At 39.0% G+C, this 21,456-nt stretch overlaps 1 protein-coding gene across 3 annotated transcripts in view; it reads left to right on the top strand.

The window, feature by feature from the left end:
• The window catches only part of BCL2L13 (BCL2 like 13), a 44,024-nt gene that overhangs the window by 12,274 nt on the left and 10,294 nt on the right, over positions 1 to 21,456 (top strand). For all 3 annotated transcript variants that reach the window (XM_068947617.1, XM_068947624.1, XM_068947632.1), the window contains 4 exons: positions 6,292 to 6,402; positions 7,399 to 7,555; positions 10,833 to 10,902; positions 17,229 to 17,372. In XM_068947617.1, coding sequence (XP_068803718.1) covers positions 6,292 to 6,402; positions 7,399 to 7,555; positions 10,833 to 10,902; positions 17,229 to 17,372 — 482 coding nt within the window. The remainder of the gene's footprint in view (positions 1 to 6,291; positions 6,403 to 7,398; positions 7,556 to 10,832; positions 10,903 to 17,228; positions 17,373 to 21,456) is intronic.

The following is a 21,456-nucleotide window of genomic DNA, read 5'->3' on the forward strand; positions in this document are numbered from 1 at the left end:
TAATCGACTTTTCCATGGTTTGACTTCATCCCATTAGCCTGTGGTTATAATTGTGGTTCTAAAGGAACATTTTTTTTTCTGTGTTTTCCTAGATAGTCTCCTGAATAGAATTCTAAGAATGAGAAGTCCTTCCACTCACAGTATAAGGAATAATCCTTCCATTCACGGTAGCACCCACAAGATTTATAATTAATGCCGCTATTAAGCGTGCCATAGATTACACACGAAGTAAACAAAACTTTGGCAGTTTTACAGTTTCCCTGAGGTACATGTCACCCATGGTAATTGTAACCCAATTACTGTGCGCAATGTCCTTTCTACCATTAATTGTCTGTTTTGAGATTGCTGTATGAAGTGCTGTATATATTCAGTAATCAAGCCATTATAGTGATAGTGGTTTCCCAAACACATTTCTTACAGCTACGTGGTGTTGAATTGGGATATTAGAAGAAGTGGATTTTACATGTATTTGTTCACATGCACCGGTTAGAAGAGAACTCTGATGCATCTCAGGAAATACATGCATAGATACTTAGAGATGGTCAGGATTTATGGCATTGTAGGTGAACTCAAGGCTCCTCCATGGCAATCCCAAATCTAGGATTAGCAGATTTATCATAGGATGTTGACCATGATAAGCGAGATAACTACTGTCATCAGGTGGAGTGGCTGTTGTAGAATATCTTGGTTTTCTTTGTACTCCATGTCTGTATCTTCATTTATCCTTCATAGCACCTATCGTTGTTCTTTTGGAAATGAAAGCGTTCCTGAGGTGTTTTTAGCTAAGTAACTAATTCCTTAGAAACTTTCATCTTATAGCAAAGTATGCATAGTTTGGCTGAAAAATTGCAGTCTGAAAAGCTACACGTCGTATGTCAGACCAATCTAGTTCTTAGAGGGCATTAATGGGGGAGCTATTCCTTGAACTCAGGAGAGGGAAGGCAGTTTTTTTGGGACTGTGACTTGGAGAAGAAAGAGATGGTCCCTCCAGAGAAGTAAATTTGTGCTTATTTAAGCCTCTTCTCTGCCCACAAAAGAAAAAAGACTTCTAGTTGGCAATTTGTTATATCTTTCTGGTTCTTAATAGACTTTTGGACTGGATTAATTTATTTTTAACAGAGCCTTTTTATGGGTAAAGGCATATTTATGTTTACACTTCTTTTTAAGTAGTTTCTTTTAAACCTCTTTTTGAATCAAGGGCTACATCTAGTATGACAGTTTTGTGTTCCGGAGTTTGCTAGAGTAATGAATATACTTTTCATTAAAGGAAAACATTGAATAAAGAGATCTCTTATATCCGCATCACTTAGCAGTGCTTGCAAAATTTTTAGACATTTGCTTTTCCGCTTTGCTTATTTTTTTTTAAAGAGCCTGAGATACTGTATAATTTCTAGTTGTGCTGAAAGTGAATTTTTAATTCAATGTTAACTATGCAAACATTAATACAGAGACATGAAACTTGAAAACAGACGTACTGATAAGTTAAAATAACAGGTATAAAAACAAAAAATTCCAGCACAGATCTGTGACATCAAAGGCCTCCTTCTTCAGTGAGCTTGCATTCCCCTGAACTAAAAAGACACACAACTTTTTTCATTCTCTTCTTATAACTATAAGAAGTTATAGTTCTATAACTGTTGTCTCTTGTTAGCCTTAGTTTGACACAAACACAGTAGATTCAGATGTGCTGGCTCTGTCATTGATGAATGACTTCCATCCCTCCTCCTCTTCCCAGGATCAACCTTGGGGAACAGGTTAGTCTTGTATTGCTACTGAACTTCTGGAATGGCCTTAATGGTGGAGTTTTACTGAAATATTATATTGGGTTACCAGACCTAGCACTATCTGATTGTCAGTGATGCAGTGCTCTATGGACTTTTAGAACACATTTTCCCCCTACTTTGCATGTTACCTCCATATACCTGAAAAATGAACTATTACCAAGAAAACACTTGTGCAAAAGGGGAACACTAACTCTTTTGTGTAAGAATTTGTAACAAAAGTGTGTTGTGTCTTTGGGTTGGAAAGAAGCCTTTCAGGGTCAGTTTACCAAACGCCCATAATAGGTAGACCTGATTTTTTTTCAGCCTTGGAAAGCATTTCTTCTTGGTGAATCTTGTAAGCACCATTTATGGTGTGGCATTAATAAAGGATGAAAATATGATGTTCTCGCTCTACCAGAAGCTATTTTTACTGCTTTATCATAGTTTTTTTCAAACTGACTTGGAAGTCCTCTAAAGGAGGAAAAAGATAACTGCTCTCTTAAGAACTTTCATGTTAGAATATGCTGTTCTCCCATACTGGGTGCATTTTTGTGGCCAAGGGTCAACGTACAGGAGATGCAGCAAGCTGAAGTCCGTTGATAGGGGAATAAACAGTGCAAAGTCACTGAGCCAGGAGGGGTAGGTTTCTGATGTTTTGGCATGACTGAATGGTCAGGTGCTATTGGAATCAGCAGTTGCTGCAAACTTGTGGGTGTTAGGGGATGGAAACCATTGACTCTGCAGCACTGGTTATCTAAACGGCTCTTTTGTGTGCTGGCAGCAGTGGAATTTCTCTTCGTTCCATTTTCCACATGACTTATTATCAAGTATGACAGCTTGTCATGTGTGATCAGCATCACATTAGTCCCGTGAGAACGGGTGCTCTTCTGAATACCCTCTTTCCTTCCATATGCAGGGTGAAGACTTTGTATTTGTATATACCTGTTAGGCTTGACTGTGAAGCAGTGATTCAAAGACCTTAAGGGGACTGACAAGGTATTAGTGAGCGTCTGTTCATTAACCAAAAAGAGGAACAGTTTGCTCCTGTTTGGAATTTATGGTTCAGAGTGACAAAGTGAGACTGCTTGTTTGAGAAGAGATTTCAGAAGCTAAATGAAGTTATTCTGAATGTGGTGATGGTGATATTATTGCATGGTTAAGTAAAATGAAATTAAACTGACCATCTGTTGGCCCTTTAAGCTATTCAGGTAAATAAGTGTAAACATTATACATTGTCCTGTACATCCATTTCACATAAATTTGTCTCACAGGTATCCTTTAGAGAGCTGCATGTGCAAGCATAAACAAATGTTTGGTGGATTGATTTTGAAGTTCTTAACTTGTTTTTCAAGTGTACGCGACGTTGCAAGTTTATTTAGTGTTTTTTAAATACAGAAAATGGTTTGTTGTGTGTATTCTATTAGATATCTGCGTGTGTTAGCTGGTATTGATGCTTTTATGGTTTTCACACCCTCTGATATGAAAGCTAGTGTTTATTGTGTGCCCGTTATGGAGAAAAGGGGAAGGTGATAAAATAATTACAGTGACTACAAGCAGATCTAACTAGAGATGAACCAAGGAGAACAGGCATTTGTTCATAAGACTGCCAAATTATGGTTTAGTGCCTTTAAAACAGGAATGAAAAAAGACATGCCAGAAAGCTGCAGTGGTTGTTGCAGGACTGAAGATTTTAATGTGATTTTAATGTGAAGATTTTGATGTGAAAAATAAGCAATGAGGAAGGAATAAGGTCAGACAATAACAACATTACTGACATAAATCCTTTCCCTTTTTATTTTCTTCACCTGAATGAAGAAGTTCTGTACAGCAGAATTGTGCCAAGATGTCCAGGAAGAGCTGCAAACCATCAGTGTGGGTGCAAAAGGGCTGAGATAGTTTGAGAGTTGTTGGCATTTGGGTGCATGGGTAGGAAACACAGGCAGCATTATCAGAAGGTCAGACAGAAGATGGTTTTTAACCCATGGGTGTCAGACAACATGAAGTCCCAAAAAATAATTCTAAGGAATATTCAAACGTAAGAGACCCAGGAAAATGTGACTGGGGAAATATAGTCACTGATACTGTTGAAAGCTAAAGAGTGCAGGGCTAGTGAGGAGTGGTGACTTAAAACTTTCCCTCCCTAACACTTAGGGAAGGGAGTGGACAGAAGAGGGATTTCTTAGCAAAAGAAAATTTTGTAGTCAACTTTATTTACTTATTTACTTATTTACTTATTTACTTATTTAAGGTCTGAGTGGATACAAAATCCACTTTTATATTCACGAGGGTATAAGAGACTCATATCTCTGAATAGGACTGTTTTAAGGAGCTGAAACAAAGGAAGAAGAAAATTTCAGTGGTAGGCTATTGATTCAGTGGTGTGTGGTGATAATGGAACAGTTTCTGTAGTGTTCCTTAAGAACAAGGGGATTTAAAGACACGCTTGAAAGCTGATGGGAGAGAACTAAGGAAACATTGAAGAGGAGCAAAAGAAAGAAAAAGCATCTAACTAGCAAGAGTTTTGAGCTGGCACTTATGTCTGAAACATCTGTTCTTTGCACTAGTACCTGTCTCAGAAAGTTATTTGTATAGTTATTTTATCATAATGTCTTATATTGGAAAGACTGAAATTCAGTAGGCATCTTCTTAGATTCGTTATGCTTCACAGAATCACAGAATGGTTGAGGTTGTAAGGGACCTCTGGAGATCATCTAGCCCAGCGCCCCCTGCACAGGCAGGGTCAACTAGAGCAGGCTGCCCAGGATCACGTCCAGACAGGTTTTGAGTATCTCCAAGGATGGCGGCTCCACAACCTCTCTGGGCAACCTGTCCCAGGGCTCAGTCACCCTCACAGTCAAGAGGTTTTTCCCCACATTCAGACAGAACTTCTTGTTTGTGCTCGTTGCCTCTCGCCCTGTTGCTGGGCACCACTGAGAAGAGTCGGGCTCCATCTTCTTTACGTCCTTCCTTCAGCTATTGAGGCGCATTGGTAAGATCCCCCCTCAGTCTTCTCTTCTCCAGGCTGATCGGGCCCAGCTCCTTCAGCCTTTCCTCACAGGAGAGAGGCTCCAGTCCCTTCATCATCTTTGTAGCCCTTTCGCTGGACTCGCTTCAGGAGCTCCGCGTCTCTCTTGCCCTGGGGAGCCCAGCACTGGACACAGGACTCCAGGAGAGGCCTCACCAGGGCTGAGGAGAGGGGGAGCATGACCTCCCTCAACCTGCTGGCAACGCTCTTCCTAATGCGACCCCGGATGCCGTTGGCCTTCTTGGCCACAAGGGCACACTACTGGCTCAGGGTCAGCTTGTTGTCCACCAGGGCCCTCATGCCCTTCTCCGCAGAGCTGCTTTCCAGCAGGTCAAGCCCCAGCCCGTACTTGGGGCATGGGCTTATTCCTCCCCCGGTACAGGATGGCACTTCCCTTTCTTGAACTTCATGAGGTTCCTCTCCGCCCAGCTCTCCAGTCAGTCCCCATCCCTCTGAATGGCAGCACAGCCCTCTGGGGTTATCAGCCACTCCTCCCAGTTCTGTATCACCAACAAACTTACTGGGGATGCACTCTGTCCCATCCTCCAGGTCACTGATGAAAAAGTTGAACAGGAATGAACCCAGTATTGACCCCTGGGGTACACCACTATTTACTGGCCTCCAAATACAAAGCTTTCAAATTTCTTCACCTGTTTGGAAACAGTTTTGTATCTTTTTTTCTACAGCATAATAATTGAGATGGTTGATGTTTTACCTAATCCTGTATGATAAGGCTGAAGCAATGTCTCGTGAGTCAGCACGCACAAGATTTATTGGGGATCCCAAACCATGGCATATGTACTTCAGGGCATTTCCAGCCGTTTCAGATCCCTACAGGACTTGATTAGGAGATGAGAATTGACAAATGGCTGACAATTGTGGGGCCCTTTGCCTCTTTTGTTACTTTTGGACCCTATCTTAAATGATAAATTGTAGCCTGTAGGGTACCCATGAATAAGGAAACGATGTACAGTTAATAGACTTCAGGACTCTTCAATCGCACAGTTACATGGTTGCTCTTGAGTATTTTCAGACCTCCATATAAATTTTATATTTTTTTAATGAAAATATCAAACTTATGCCTATGTTAAAATGGAATATTGTGAATTCTGAACACATCTGCTTGGTTTCGGTGTAGTTTGATAATGAGTGTATTAATTTTAATTATTGCCTATTCATGTGCTTTGGTTTGATTTTTAGTTTTAAATTTAAGATAAACTGCTTAGTGTTTTTTAAAGCTGTTGAATATTCTAATTGTTTTGTTCATAAATTGATATTTTAAGCACCTGCTCTGTCTTGAACAAGCCCAGAACGTTATGTGTTTCTGGGTTCACGTAATAAAACTATTGTAGTAAATGCACTCAAGGGATCACACTTTGTGAAATGAAGTGTGAAATATAACTTTCACCTTGAATTTATTTACAGTTAAAACTTCAATATCATGTTCCATTATCTACCTTATATGAAATACTACATTTGAGTAATTACTCTGGTTTCTTTTAGGGACTCAACAACAGCTTATGGCACAACATGCTTTGGAGAAAGAGGCTTTGGAGAAGATTAAAATAGAAATTGAGGAGGAGCTAAAACGTCTTGATGAAGAAATCTTGGAAGGTGCAGGCTCTTCAGATTTTCTCATTTCAATTGATAATCTCTATGCAATATAACAGTGGTTATTTTGTAACAGGTACTCAAAGAGATTTTTGGCTGCACTGAATCTTTCCTCCCTTCCCCTTCCACCCCCTCCCCCCACCCAAGATTTCTACCCATTGTCACGTTAAGTGAAATAGTTGAACTTTACCATTTAGAGCAGTGGAGTCTAGCCAAAGCAAACAATTAAATGGCAATTAATAGGCTACTATAAATAATGAAATGTAAGCCATGCTTAAGCTGCTCTAGTTTATGACAGAAGTAAAATCATTTCTCAGCAACTAACATTCATGGGAATATGGACTTAAACTGTCCAGTGTCTCAATTCTACCAGATTTTGTTTGTTTGTTTGTTTGTTCGTTCTTTTGTTTGTGTGACCTGCTTTGACCTATAAATGTGACTTTAATGGGACTCCCAGCAAGGGATAATTTGGAAACAAGCTTTGCTTTGCATGTGCGTTGCAAACAGGGAATCCAAAGTGGAACGCTCTGGATCTGTTTTCATTCACCCATATAGACCTGTCCTAGAAGGTATAAATTGAGAAGGAAAAGGTTAGATGAACGGAATATTGTTTTAAAAACTGACGCTCTGGTACTGCTGCAGACATGTCCCTGTGTGGGCAAATTTCCCAGTGGGGAAGAGGCTCTCTTGCTGCTATCTATGAGGGTTGGCATTAGCTTAAAATTCAGAATATTTGCACATTCAGTGAATTTGCTGTGTAGGAAACAATTATGGAAGAAGACCTAGAGGGGAAATGTAGCTCAGAGTGTTCTGTGGCTTGTAAGTACCACTTCCGGAGTAATTTTGGCCTGTGCTTGTTTTACTGGCATTTGTTCATAGCATGCTTTGACAATGAAGTTGTGATTTCTTTCTCCCTGATATAAATTGTGCTTAACTAGTGGGATAAGAAATCTGAGACTATTGTTGTACTTAGATGTATCTATACGCTTCTTCTTTCAGCGTTTACCAGTACAGGATTTGACTGTCACACTTCTCCAGTATTCAGTCCTGCCAATCCAGAGAGCTCAATAGAAGATTGTCTGGCTCATCTAGGGGAGAAAGTGACCCAGGAATTGAAAGAACATCTGCACAAAGCACTACAGAGCTTGCTTAGCAAGTGAGTTTCTCTTTCCTTGTTCAAAGGGCAGGTATTTCCTTTTGCATTGTAACTACTGCTGTCATGCTGAAGATGGGACTACATTTTTGCATTGCATTTCTGTCTTTTTCAGAGTCCCTTTATCTGTCTGGGTTTTTGTTTTGTGTTTTAAAGTCTGAATACTTCTTTGCAGTATTTGCTCTTTGAAGTAATACAAGTTCTAGGGTTTTTTTCCTAATCTGTTATCACTGAACTTCTGAGACTAATTGAAGGAGTTTGACTTGCTGGTGAAATTAGCAGCTGGCAGATGCCATTTGCCATCGCCACTTTCACAGATGCTGGGCTGTAGCCAAATTAACAGCTTCTACCTTATAGTCAAAAGTGGGGCTAGAGGTTTCACTGTAGGCATGCCTGAGATAAGAGGGAGAATTTACCTAAGGGAAGGTAGTTTGATGTTTTTTCACCAACGTTCAGGACACACATCTGAATCAAGTGTGGATACCTGGGCTAACTTCACTGCATTAGGAACTATCCTTTCATTTTAAGCTTATTATTTAAATAGCAAATAGTACTTGGCATCCCAATAGTTTGATTAATGTGATCTACAGATCTACAAAGTTGTGGCTACTTCTTTTTCTAATGTGAATTACTAGCCTGATTTCTAATGGAGCCACATGAACTGCTGGCTCCATTAAAAATCAGGCTTGTATGCTGAATGACCTCCAAAATGTGTTTGTAGAGAGCTAGAGTCGGAAGGTGCTAGTTCAGGGATAGTTACGTAAATGCATATGTGAAGGCAGCATTAGAAAATGGCTCTCTGAACTATATCTCTTTTGTGGACTGGTTTAACTAACGTAGCTCTAAAGGGACTCTGAATCTCTACTACTACTCTTTCAGATTTGCATAGGTGTTCATGAAATATTTAAATAGCAAGGGACTGTAAGCCTAGATACCAGTGCCTGGTTTAAACTTTCTAATCTGATATTTGGGGCTTAAGTATTCCATGCAGGTATTAGAGAGGCATCATTGTGCCCTTATGCAGGTCCCTTTATGGCAGACATTTGAGAGGTTATGAATGTGGAAGTAATTCCTTAACTAGCCCATCTTCTTGTAGTAACCAGTAAGGGTGGTTGACTTTTTATGACCAGTTTCATTAAGACTGATGGACATGGCCTGGGCTCCCCAGCAAAGGTCCCATGTAGCATCTGGCCAGAGCTGCATCTGGAGCCAGTTGGCTCTTTTCCTTGAGTCATCCAGTGGAAAAGTACAGCCTATCAACTCACTGCTTCATTTTCAGAAGCATACATATAATGTCTGCTTCTATATGCAGTTTTATAGGGTCAAAAAGTAAGTTCAATCTTGTGTAAACTAAAAATTATTTAACCACAGAAATCAGTGAGTGGACTACAAGTTTCTCCTTAAGCTTCTAGTCTTAACTAGCTACTAGATCTGCTGGTGTTCTTCCAGAAGTGGCAGAAGCTTATCTGCCGTTACAAGTCCGGCATTTGCCCCGTGACCTTAAAAACTTGTAGTTAGTATCTTCTAAAGAGTGGAAATTTTGAAAAATACCTCACTATCCACTGACAAAATATACCAGCAGCAAGTTAGAAAATTAACAGAAAGATCTTGCAACTCATCCTTCTTGTGTGTCTAAAATCATAAATTGCAATAACAGTATTGTAAGTTTAAATGCCTTATACATTGTAGGTAAGGGGATATTAGCTGTCCATCAGTAGCGTTTGGTCTTAACTGGTACATCACAGGTTGTTTCTTTCCTGGAGAGATCCTTAGGTGAAGGCTTTAAAAATTACACAGGTTTAGACCTAAATATTTTAATAATCACTTGTTAATAGCCTGACGTTCTAGTTTTTTTGTGTTCCTTATAGGAAAAACTTCCATTGTAAGTATACTTTTGAAGGTGTGTGCGTATACATATGCATTTCAGTGCTATGCAGGAGATATAAGTGTGGTTCCCACTGCTGTTACCTTGCTCTCCTTTACCTTTCAGGGTCCCTGAAGCCCTACGTCTATACAGTTAATGTAATTACATGTTGATATTTTAAATAAGTCTGAAATGCCTGTGAAAACGTGGATGACATACATGTCTTTTTGTAAGGTGAACTAGAGCTGCTGTTTAATCTCTTAATATCCTTCCTGCAGCTGTTGTTGCTCTTCTCATCCTGCTGATTCATTTGGATTTGAGTTTAAAAGGAACTAATGTACCAAGGAAGTTAAGAGAATGCACTTAAAATAACAAGCCCAAATTATGTTTTCCACAGTGAGCTTTAACTCTGATCTTTTACCCATGTTTGCTACAGTAGGATTACTTGATAAAATGCTTATTTTCCTTATATTTGATGTTTTCCTGTTCTCTCATATACATATAAACAGGCCTGTTTGTGTTACTGCATAATAAGCTGCTAGATCATGACGGGTTCTTAGACTTCAGTAAGCAGTTATTGTTTCTCCTGGCCAACACCAAATTCCACTTTCTCCCTTAAAGTGAAGTGCGGACTTGCCTTCTGCCGTGGTCTGGCTTTTTAGGGTAACTGCTCTTGCAGCAGCATGTTTCATGTTGTCACTCAGCAAAGTCTTTATTGTCGCTGACTCTAAGATACTATTTGATCTTGGAGGAGAGAGTATGGAAGAGGAGAGTTTTGATCGTGGAGGAGAGAGTATGGAAGAGAAGAGTTCCTCATCCCGATTCAGAGAAGGAGAGATGTGATAATTCTAAAATGAGAAGTCTTGTGTGAGATATCTACCAAAATATACAGTTTTGTTTGTGATCAAAAGTGCTGTTGCTTGCAACTGAAAGCTTTGACCCTAATATAATGTTAACACAGTCAAGCAGCCTGAGTTGATTCAGTCTATACTATTTATAAAAATTTTACTCTGCAGTCACCTCTCTGTCACATGTAAATTTACTAGTAGTAGTTTTTTTTTTTTTAAATCTCCCAAGTCTTAGATCATAAAAAAGACACCATGCAAGAGCTTAGTAATTCTGGTAGCACATCAGAGAACCTACTTATCTAACGTCCTTTAAGTTGTAGACTGTCAAATTGTTATGAAATACATCTAACCAATTTTGCAATATTATACCACTGGGAGAAGGTTATGCCTTCCTGATCCTGTCTGGTGATTGTATTTTGTGCCCCAAAACATGAGACTTGTTAGCTCTTGAAAATTATTTGCTGTAATATATGTGAAAATATTTTGCTCTCTGGAAAGCGAGCATTTGATTTTATTCTTGTTCTTTTGTTTCCTTTTATAACTTTCAGTGTTGGTTTAACTTCTGCAGGCCGGTGACATACCAAGAATATCGAGAGCGCACCCAGGAGACAGCTGCTCGTGCCACTGGTTGGAACAAGGTACCAAACAATCACTTTTTCTTTCTCATCTATTTGATGTCCATGATAGTGTTGACTAGGTGCAGTGAGGTGTAGCAGAGGAACAAGAATAAACAGAACACACTTGCCTTTTAGAATTCAGTAACTTTCCCTCTCAGAATGGTACTATGGACGTATTGTGTAGTTTTTAGATAATTTGGGCAGAAGTGTTAGGCTAATCTTCCATTGCTATGGTAAAATGAAAAGTGAGATTTGTTACTTGAGGTTTTTTTTTTTTTTTACAATAATTATTAAAAAAAAATTAAATTTCCAAGAAGGATTTACAGTTGTAGCAGTATTGTACTGAAATTTGAGAGAGATGTTTTTATAATATTTGTCAGCTATTCCTTTCCTCCTGTCTCATGTTTGAAATGCACATTAAAAAAAAAAAAAAGTACTCAACATGGTGAAAGTAAAAATTAACAGTGTCTTCAGAATATTTAAATTGTTCAGAAACCATAAGGAGGGTGGGCATATCTGGTTTCAGGAGCAGCTATCTTAAATGATGTGTAGCTTCTTTCTAAAATAATACGCAAGTCTGTAAATGGAGTCTCCTATGATAGTTTTAATGCAAAGTAGAATTACTGTCCCCAGATTCATATTTCATTAATCATTCCAATTCATCATTCGTTTTCTTAATCATTCTATGGCAGGTTCAGGGGACATGAGAAAAGACAAGAACAAAACAGCTATTTGCAAATTTGATCACAAATTGACTGATAATGTTTAGTCTTAAAAAATGAAATGGAACAAGAAATCTTTTTTTTTTCCTTCTTTTAAAGTAACTTCTTTCAGAAACACTTCATTTCCTTAACTAGAATTCTCTGCTTACTTCAGAAACTGATCATTTCTCTCATCTACCTCTAACCAAGGGCGTGGGCAGTTTTTAAGCAGTTTATTAACTTTGCTTGACAAGTTACTGCCCATGACCCAGACAATTATAATTGATGTGTATGTGCTTTTAGTTTATCATATTGTGAATCATATCACTTTAGCTTAAACTGCCATGAAATCAGATTATCAAGGAGGTGTTTAAACCAGAACATTTTACTTTTCAATTCATTAAAAACAAGCATAAAATTAGTCATTGTGGCTCAGCTTCAAGGGAGAGGTGGCTACAGCATAGTCATTTGCCTGCTATGTCTCCATACACTATTGGTTCAGACCAATGCTTGCTGCTATAGTCCTGAGTAAATTGATCTTCCACCTTTGCAATTTTATGATTCAGCCCCTATTTCTGCTATATCTGTGGAGCCTCTGTGGCTAACTGTTTTTTTTTTTTTTGGATCCCCATCAGCTTTTGATTGAGAACATCAGCCAGAAGATATATTTTTTTTGTTGCCTTTGCTTATCTGTAACATTTGTTCCTTCGAAACTTACAGTTTGCAAGCAACCAGAATGCAAAATTTGTAGACTAATACAATATCTGTTGGTATTATTTTCGAGGTATCTTGATGCTTCAGGAATGCCTAGCAGTTCCTTTAATAATACTTGTTTTGAGGAGATGGAATACATTTGGGCTGGTTTCATTTCCTTTTAAATTCCTTTATTGTCTTAATCGGAGTCATCTTTTATAACAGACGAGATCTAGGTATCTTTCCTCCAACTTCAGTCTATCTTAATTTTCACTCTAGAGAAGAAGCTGTTAAAAAGATAATTTAAAAATGTAATTATAAATAGACATACAGAGTAGGTCTAATTAGCAGGCCTACAGCAGCAAAATGAGGCTATGCTGGCCTCAGGTTTGTGAAAGCCGGGAAGGTGTATGTTTAAGTTGGCTCTTATCAGGAAACTTTTCTGCTTTTGTAAACTTACTGATACGTTTCTGCAAGAACAGAGGCTGTATCTCTCTAGGTTATGCGTTCTCCTCTTTCCTGTAGCTAACACTATTGTAGCGATGATGTGCCCAGGCCATGACTGCTTTAAGAGGGAAAGACAAATAAATGAATAAGGATAAGTAGTTTATAATGATTAAACATGGTTTCCATTTTAAATGTACTTAATAGTAAAACTCTGAGAGAAAGCAAGAAACACAGTGCTCCCTTTAGAGAGCTGTCTGTAGATACTTTCCCAGTACTTCCTCAGATTTTTCATAAAGATATGTCTTCTGTTGAGCTTGTCAAATTGTTTTTGTCAATTTGCACAAAAAGAATGTTGATCCCTCTAATAAAAAATATTATTGTTAAACTGAAGCAAATGGCTTTGGCCCTTTTATGCCTAAACAATAACAAACAACCAGCTGAGCTAGCTGAACGGAGGAATAACTCACTCCCTTTTGTATGCCCATGGCCATTACATATCCTATAATTTCTTGGGTGGAACAGAAACCAAAAATGCACAGGCGTTTTGGTAGATGTCAAATGGTTAAAAATGTGGAAATGCCTTTGTGCAGATGGAACGCTGGGTGGTACATGTGTGATCTGGGGTTATGGTTTGATCCAGACTAGAAGAAATAAAACAACTAAAGCTAGTAGGATGAAGTGTGTTTTTAATTAAATGTAAGCTGCAAACGTTGTGTTCAGTAGTGGTATCTCGCGTGGCATGATGTTCTTTTTGCTTTTAGTAGTCTATGAAGAGGTATATAGAATCTTGCTTTACATTTCTGAGTCTCTGCTGTCAAAGGAAAAGTGCAGTGGTCCCTTTTAGCAACCCATTGTGAGAAGCCCAAGTCAGAATGAACAATTTTTTTTTTACTGTGATTTCACGCATGTCAAGTTACTAGATCCAGCTTACATATATACAGATATACGTGTGTGTGTATATGTATTATGATAAATATGTATGTATGAAAGCCCCACCTATTTAATATGAACTCAGAGAGCCACACTGATCCTTTAATGGCCTGGTATCTCCGTGGCACAAAGCAGACTCAAAGCAGTCTTTGCAAATTTTGCTCTGTGTTGTGTGTGGTGAGAGCATATCATCTTTTGTGAGGTTTTGGGCTGATATAGTTAAGTTAGCTGGTTGGATTAATGATAAAGGCTTGACCAGTCTGGTTTAGAATTGGGAATGTGTCATTTTTCAGTCATCCCTTTTTTCACAGGATTTGTTCATTAGGCAAACATGAGCAGAAAGGAGCCACTTCTAAATATAGCTGTTATTTTTCCATTTAACAATGTGGACCTTTACCAGAGTGCCTTGGTACGTTTGAACTGCTGAAGAGATTTGATTAATTGACTAGTGCATGGAATGTGGAGGAATGTTTTCAGTCACTAAAACATGGATGGTCAGCTGAGTGAGGAAATAACTGCAAGGTAAATTAATGCATAGGAATATCGGTTCTTCCGTTTACATCCCACAGAAGCAAAGTACACCCATGCATATTTGAAGTGCTGGTTTTCAGTAAAGGAATTTCAGTAGAAAAAAATATGTCATGTGTTTCTCAGAAATCATGATGTGAGAATAATAGGAATGATGATGGATTTTTGTAAAGGTAAGAAGGAATCTTCACCTTGTATTTGAAATAAGTCTCTCTCCATAATAATAATAATAATAAAAACCTAGAGGGAATTATATTTGAATTATATATCTGTAATAAAATAGGTATATTTTAAAATCTGGTAATGAAATACCCCGCTCTTGAGTTTTTATGCTTTGTGCTTAAAATTAGGTATTATGTATACACTCAACAAATATACAATCCCATTATTGTGTATCAGATACAAGAATAAAAAATACTGCTATTTAGAGTCAAATGAACTGGTAAGTAGGTTCGCAGTCATCCGAATGTGCCATTTTTTACTAATTAAAGGAGCCAGAGGATAATATAACAGAAATGGAAGAAATAATTGGGTAAAGAATTATATGAATTTTCATGTTGAAACAGTAGAAAGATATACAGGAGTGGCAGTTACTTTGGATACAGCTTCTTGAGAACGTTAGTTGAACTTTCTTTGTACTAAATTTTCTTTTTGCTTACGGTTAGATCTGTAATATTGCACTGTGGGGTTGACATAGTATAATTGACAGAAATGTTTCATTTACGTGATCAGAAAGCTTGTGAGAGTAAAGTAATATTTTGTTTAATGATTCCCTAGAAGCTTTCTCCCACCAAGTATTTTCTGGCATGCTCTGCTTGTTATTGTACATGCCTTTTCTTCAGTCAAAATCTAAATAAGCCTTAGCATGCCTTCCTGTGCACACTCGTGGAGGAAATTGCAGTTGCTTTAAGACTAAATTTTACTTTGGCCTAGTTAAAATCTCATTGACATTCACATAGCTACGCTTACATACAAAGGGCTATTGGTAACCTTTATCGAAGTACTATGAACTTAATTTCTTTTACAAATTTAGGATGACACTGTGCAAACCTGTTCCTGCTGCTGCTGATCTCAAAAGCAGAAATTCTAGTAACTTCAGGGTGAAAGCAAAACCAGGCTGTGCGTGTTGGTCTGCAGGAGACTGAAGATTAGGGCTTGAATTTGATCCCTTGCCCCTAAGGCCTGCCAGAGACTGGCTAAATCTGGGAAGAAAGGATGGATTAGATGTTTAACTTGGCAAAGGAAGAAAGTAACCACAGTGTGCCAACATTTGATCTCCCTTAATTTCCTAAGCAGCCTTTTTTTTTGCCTGTTTCTCTTTTCTTCAGCTTAAAAGTAGATGTTAAATATTTTGAGATCTGAATGTTTATGCTGTCCCAGAGTTATGTGGGTGTGCCCAAAGCCTCTGAAAAATATCTAGTGTTGACAGCATGCTATTTTATTTTAATCCAAGCAGTTTGAAGTTTCTTCTGACACTTAACCTCTCCTTGACCTGCTCATTACACTTCTCCATGTAACTGTAAGCTTTCATCTTTTCTGCCTCTGGTTTGAGATTAATTACAAAAATCTCCAAAAAAAAAAACCCCAAATCTTTTAAAATTCAAGTGTCGTCTCATTCCTGGTTAAATGAATGAAGCATTAACTATTCTTTCCAGAAGAAAGTAATATAACCTGTCCTTTGTAGTATTGCACGCTCTCTATTGTTAATAAGCTCGAATATCTTAAATTTATCATGACAAGCATTTTTAAGGTCTTGTCTGTTTTAGTGTCCATCTGAGTGTGACTCCACGTTGGATTTAGTACAAGTCTCAAACCCAGCCTGCTTTTCCTCTGCTTCTTCCTCTGTGCTTTGCATCCTAAGATGTCATATCTAGGAACAGTAATGAAAGGTTATTTACAGAAAAAAAAAATCAGGCTGAAGGAGGAGGAGACTGGGATATCAGCCTCCTGATGGGAAAGGAAGCAGGCGTTCAAGGTTCAGTCTAAGCAATAGTAATAAACTGGATCTCCCCTCTTACAGACAAGAAACAACATTCTCCCTTGCACAGTGTTGTAATGACCCTCTGCAGCCTTTACAGAGAATAGATGTGCACTGCAGTTGTCACAAACTAAACACAGTAAAAACTTAATAATATTTTTCTCTTGTGTCATAATAGGGCCTTTTCAGATGTTAATGACTGCAATTCATAGCAGTTTTTCCTGAACTTGGCAAAGTGCTGCATATAAACTTGGCCCAGAGGGCTCTTGGGTGTTCTAGGAGAATAAATTTAGAGTTTAAAAGTTGAACTGCCTGTTGTTTAGGCAATCAAAAACATAACTTCAGAGTGAAGTGTCTAGAAGAACTGTATAATGTGAAGGAGGTGGGTTCACAGAGTACTACGTTTTCCAGAGCAATTCACGTTTAGGTAAGGCTGAGCATTAAGTTGAAACATAAAAGGTTTGGAGGGAGGAATGGGAGCTGGAGGTGAAGCAGGGAATTTTGCACGTGTTAAATTCGGCATAGGAGAGAGGGTTTAATATGGAGGGGGGTTGTATACGTCAGTTTAAACATGCCTGTAATGGTGTTAGGCTGGGGGAAGCTGTTTGCCTCTGTCCTGTCTGAATAGAGAGAGTGAACTTCTAAAGAGACATTCTAATGCAGTACATCTATTCAAGAATATGAGTTTGGTGTTTAAATACATTTTGGAGGCGTATCCCTTCAAACTACTTATGATGTTGTATTTCGCCACTTCTGGAGTAGCAAGTTCTGGACCCGTTCTGCTTCTTTACCTGAGTCCTCCACTGGGAAAAAACGGGCCTCAAGAAACCACTGCAGTTCTGTTCTGTGACAGTCTTAAGTTACGCTGTGGTGTTCTGCTTGTCAGATTAAATGATTCTTTCCTATTGTTCTGTATTATATTTCTGTCTGGCGTCTTCCAAAAAAAATGAAGAGTATAGTCCAGGATACCTTTGTACCTTTTCTATGGACTGTATGAATTCTTCCGTTTCACCTGTGCAGTAGTTTTGATGGTGCTTTCTGTATTCATTCTTAATTCTTGTCTGTTGAAGGTCTTGGTGCCTTTGGTTCTGCTACAGCAATTTCTGATGGAGTTGACCAGAAGGGGCCAGGAACCACTGAGTGCACTTGTGAATTTTGGGGTGACATATCTAGAAGACCATTCTGCAGACTATATCATTCAGCAAGGAGGATGGGTAAGAAGACAGCTCTTAATTTCCATATTCTGTTCAAAGCTTATTTCTAACTGTGTGTGGTCGTAGTCTTAATAGCAGTGAAAGTTGGAGGGATTGCTAGGGGTAAGTATGTGAAAGGAGGGGGAGATTCTGGCCTCGGAAAAAGAAAAGAGACTCATCTTTTTAATGTTGTCTTCATACTCCAGTGACAGCTGGAAGTGGTGTGTGTTACATTCTTCCTCTTAAATTTCAGAGGCTTTTTAGCAGGTAAGTATTTGGGGAGCACTTAGTACAGAAATGCCAATAGATATTAATTTATTTTTATAATAAGTGATAAAATAGCTAACGTGTATTGGATTTTATAGAGATACAGGAACCTGCATAGGATAGAATGAGCAATCAAGATTCTTTTGTACTATGTTTCCTTGCGGAAATCTTACATTCATACTGATCTATGCTCTTGAGTTATGGCATACTGGAAAAGTTGCATTTAAAAAATATATATTCTTAAAAGGTTTGCACTGGAAATTGTCAGAGTGAAGCCCTTCTTATGGTCCACCTCTGCATTTTATCTGATCACAGTTGATGAGCTCGGTCATCAGCTGGTAGAGCTGTGCTGAAGGAGGTTAAACTTCAGAATGCTAGCTTTGGTAAGAGTGCCAGATTTGAACAGAATTAATCTGAGATTAGTGAAATGGCTCCAGCAAGTTGATTTATTTATTTATTTATTTTTAAACCTGACCGGGAAAATCCAGTGATTAAAAAGTGCTAGTAGGAAAAATCTCATTCAGTTTCTCATATTTCAGGATTTTACCTGTAGTTTTCTTTAGGAGTAGTCTGTTTCTACATGTCTGCACCTTCCTATATACCCTTGCCCTTCCTGGCAGTAGTGGAGAATGGTTTTTAAAACCCTAAATGGTTTTTCATTTGTCTTTAATGGATGGAAACAACTGCAAACAACACACATTTGGACTTTAGTTCATTTGATAAATGCATCAGGATTTCAGAGTATTTTCATTACAGTGAACGTCCTTACTTGCAACTTCAAAACAGATGGATATTAGCGCTAAGGCCCAGGTAAGACTGTTGTGTTGTTTTGTTTTGTTTTTATCTCAGAAAAGGCAGTGGTCTATTTTGTAGCCCTCTTTTGAGGCCTGCTGTAGACATACTTATTACGGTGTAAAGCCTCTGAAAACAAGCAGCTTTCCAGCATTGCCTGCGCAGCAGGGGGATGTGCTTTGTGTTTGTGTGACTGTGCATGTATGTACAGATCTGGGTAGTCAGTGTTTAATGGGCTAGGAGCTTGTCTGTATACATCCACTCAGGCATAAAATCGGACTGACATAAGCAGCACAGCAAACAAGCCAGAACTATTTTTGAAACAGCAGAAAAAGCAAGGAAAGAGACAAGGTGATGAAAACCCTTTCCAGCTGAGTTAAGGTAGCAGCACTAAGCCCTTGTGAGTTGCTCTGGGGTAGGGTTGCTCCGGGGGACCTACTCTGCTTGTGGTTTTACTTGGAGGAAGGGAGCGTACGGGTTTATTCTGCCCGTTTGTTTCTTGTAATGACAATGTTCATTTTTGCTGAGCGATATACTTCTCAGATTGTCCTGTCTCTGTAGGATGGTATTCTAGGGATGGCAGTAGTGAGGGCAGAGCGCAAGTGGAAGAGTTATCTGTGTTTCTGAGAAGGGCTGGGGGGAGAGCCACATGGCATGCTGTTAGCCAGGATGCGTGTGATTTGCCTTTTTGAAGATAAGTATCTGCCACAGGAGCTGTTTGTGCGGATCAGGTCGTCAGTAATACTTTGCTGGAGCCATAAGGACGATGTATAAACCTAAGAGTCTGCAGTGAATGGTAACTGTTATGACAGTAAGAGGTTCGGGTTTTGTGTTATCCTAGAGTGGTGTGAGGATCGAATTACTGTGTATTGAGGAAGCCTAGAGCTTGCTTAAAAAAAATGAAAACATACCAGAGCTGTATATCTGTTGTTGTGTGGACCAGGAGCAGAGGAGAGCTTTACAGGAGCCTATTTTCAGGGGTAGACCTGAAAAAATCTGCAGCCACTCAGGTTCCTTCTCTTCCTATGGCACCATTTGGGATCATTTGGAATCTTCCATTTTTGGATTGAATCCCAACTTTGCCAGAAGGGAAGTAGCCAGTAGGAATGAAAGGAGCTAGCTGAGCGTGTCCTCTTTCCAGCTGCTGTTCCTGTGGGGTAGGGGTTTTATGGACATAGTAATACAGGGAGCCCATTTGCTGCATAACGATGTGCCGCTCTACAGTTTGAAGAGCTCTGGAGGTTGTATTTGTGTGCCAGATTCCAAGCTGTTTTGTGGGCATGGGAAGCTTGTAGGTCCAGGAAGGTACCTGAATGAGGAGCAGTTACTAGAAGCAAATTTGCTAGCTCAAGAGAATGAAGGTTAAGAGATTGGGTAGCAGTGCAAAAGATTTCAAGAAATCTGTGAGGCCTGTGAGGAATGGAAAATTTGGGATACTAGATATAGAGCCTCTGAGCCCCCAGAAGTATCTTTGGGATCTTTCATCTCTGTTCTAGAGAGATTTGGGGATGGTATGATGTATTGAAACAACGAGTGCCACCTCCCCCTTCTCTGTTCATGCACTAAAATCGTAATTCAGTTAACTTTTAACTGCAGAGTGGGACTGGATTATAACGGTTGGTTGTTTGGTGGGAGAATGACTGGCCTATTTTTATTTTTAAGCACATGTCATGCTTTAGAATTGTACTCATTACTAATGTGTATGTTGCATTCTGTCCCCCATTCCCTTTGGTGTATTTTACTGCTTTAGGAGGAGGGTCTACAGAACAGGAGTTTCTGCCTTCAAGGCACTGTATGGTGTTTGGATGCAGCTGTCACATAAATGTGTGAGAATAAATTGTTGAAAGGATTACTCCCATCTAGTTTACAATCTCTTAGATTTGAAGGTAGATGCAAGCTGAGTTTGGAGGACTATAGGAAAGCAGGGAAGTCTTACTTTTTTTCTGGATAGTCCCTCTTTCACTTCTCTCAGTGACAGGTTTGGCTGCAGCTCTTACATTTATTCTGTTTGACTCTAAATTTCAGTATGGTCTCTCTTTTGGAACCAGAGGCTTGCCTAATATTTCAAGTTCTCCAAATAGCTGCATCTGGGGTACGCATTTCTTCCTCTTGATTCTAGGTTTTGAACCCAAATGGTCATGCTCTAAAATCTCATTCCCTTATCATTTTGAACCATTGCAAAGCAATTCCCAGTCTGATTTGGCAGTAGCTTAGTTCTTCTCTTTCCCGAAAGCAATGTTAGGGCTCCACAAACGGACTTGCAGTGAACGTGCTGTTCCCTCCCCTCCCTTCCTCTCCCCTCCCACCCTCCCTCCCTCTCTGTCTTGCTCTGTCTCGACTTCTCCAGGGCTGAATAGTGCTGCATCAGAAGCAATTCTTGGTCTCCTGGAAAAGTGCACAGTAAGGCCAGTCAGTTGGTAAGGATTTTCTTCCTCTTCTTCTCCTATCTCTCAAGTAATTTATTTTTTCTCAAGCTCTGCATATCCTGTTTTTATGGCCAGATTTCATCTGTTTTGAAATAATCTGTGAATATCTGTAAGAATGGAAAAAATGTAAGATTAGTTGGAAGCTAGCTCCTTTTTCTTTTTTTCAGCTTCGTGTTCATGTTACAAGTCCATCTGCTTTTCACTTGTTTGAAAGAGCTGAAATAAGTGCATGTAGTCTGTGTTTGTTGGGATTTAATGAATAACCTTTCTTCTCTCAGTAGGAGACTGATGTTTGCATTTGTGACCCATGACTGAAATTCTCTGCCTTCCCAGGGCCCGTGTCTTAAAATGTTCCGGTCTGAATTTGAATTTAACTAATCATTAGCCTGTGTTGAAGAGGGTAAAGTAAATTTGTTTGGAATATGCTCATAGTATTTATAGTTTCTTATCTCAACCTTAAAAGAGTCGCTCTGTCTCTAGTATTTTGTCTGGTACTTTTCTACTGATTTTGACATTCTCTTTGCTGCTGGTGATTGGATAATCCATGTACTAGAGTTTGTTCAAAAATCTGGAGGAAAAGAAGAGTAAAGAGGTACTTGTGCTCCCTGGGAAGCAAGGCA

Source organism: Struthio camelus, chromosome 1 (genome assembly GCF_040807025.1).
Source record: "Struthio camelus isolate bStrCam1 chromosome 1, bStrCam1.hap1, whole genome shotgun sequence".
In the NCBI taxonomy this organism is placed as follows: Eukaryota; Metazoa; Chordata; class Aves; order Struthioniformes; family Struthionidae; genus Struthio; species Struthio camelus.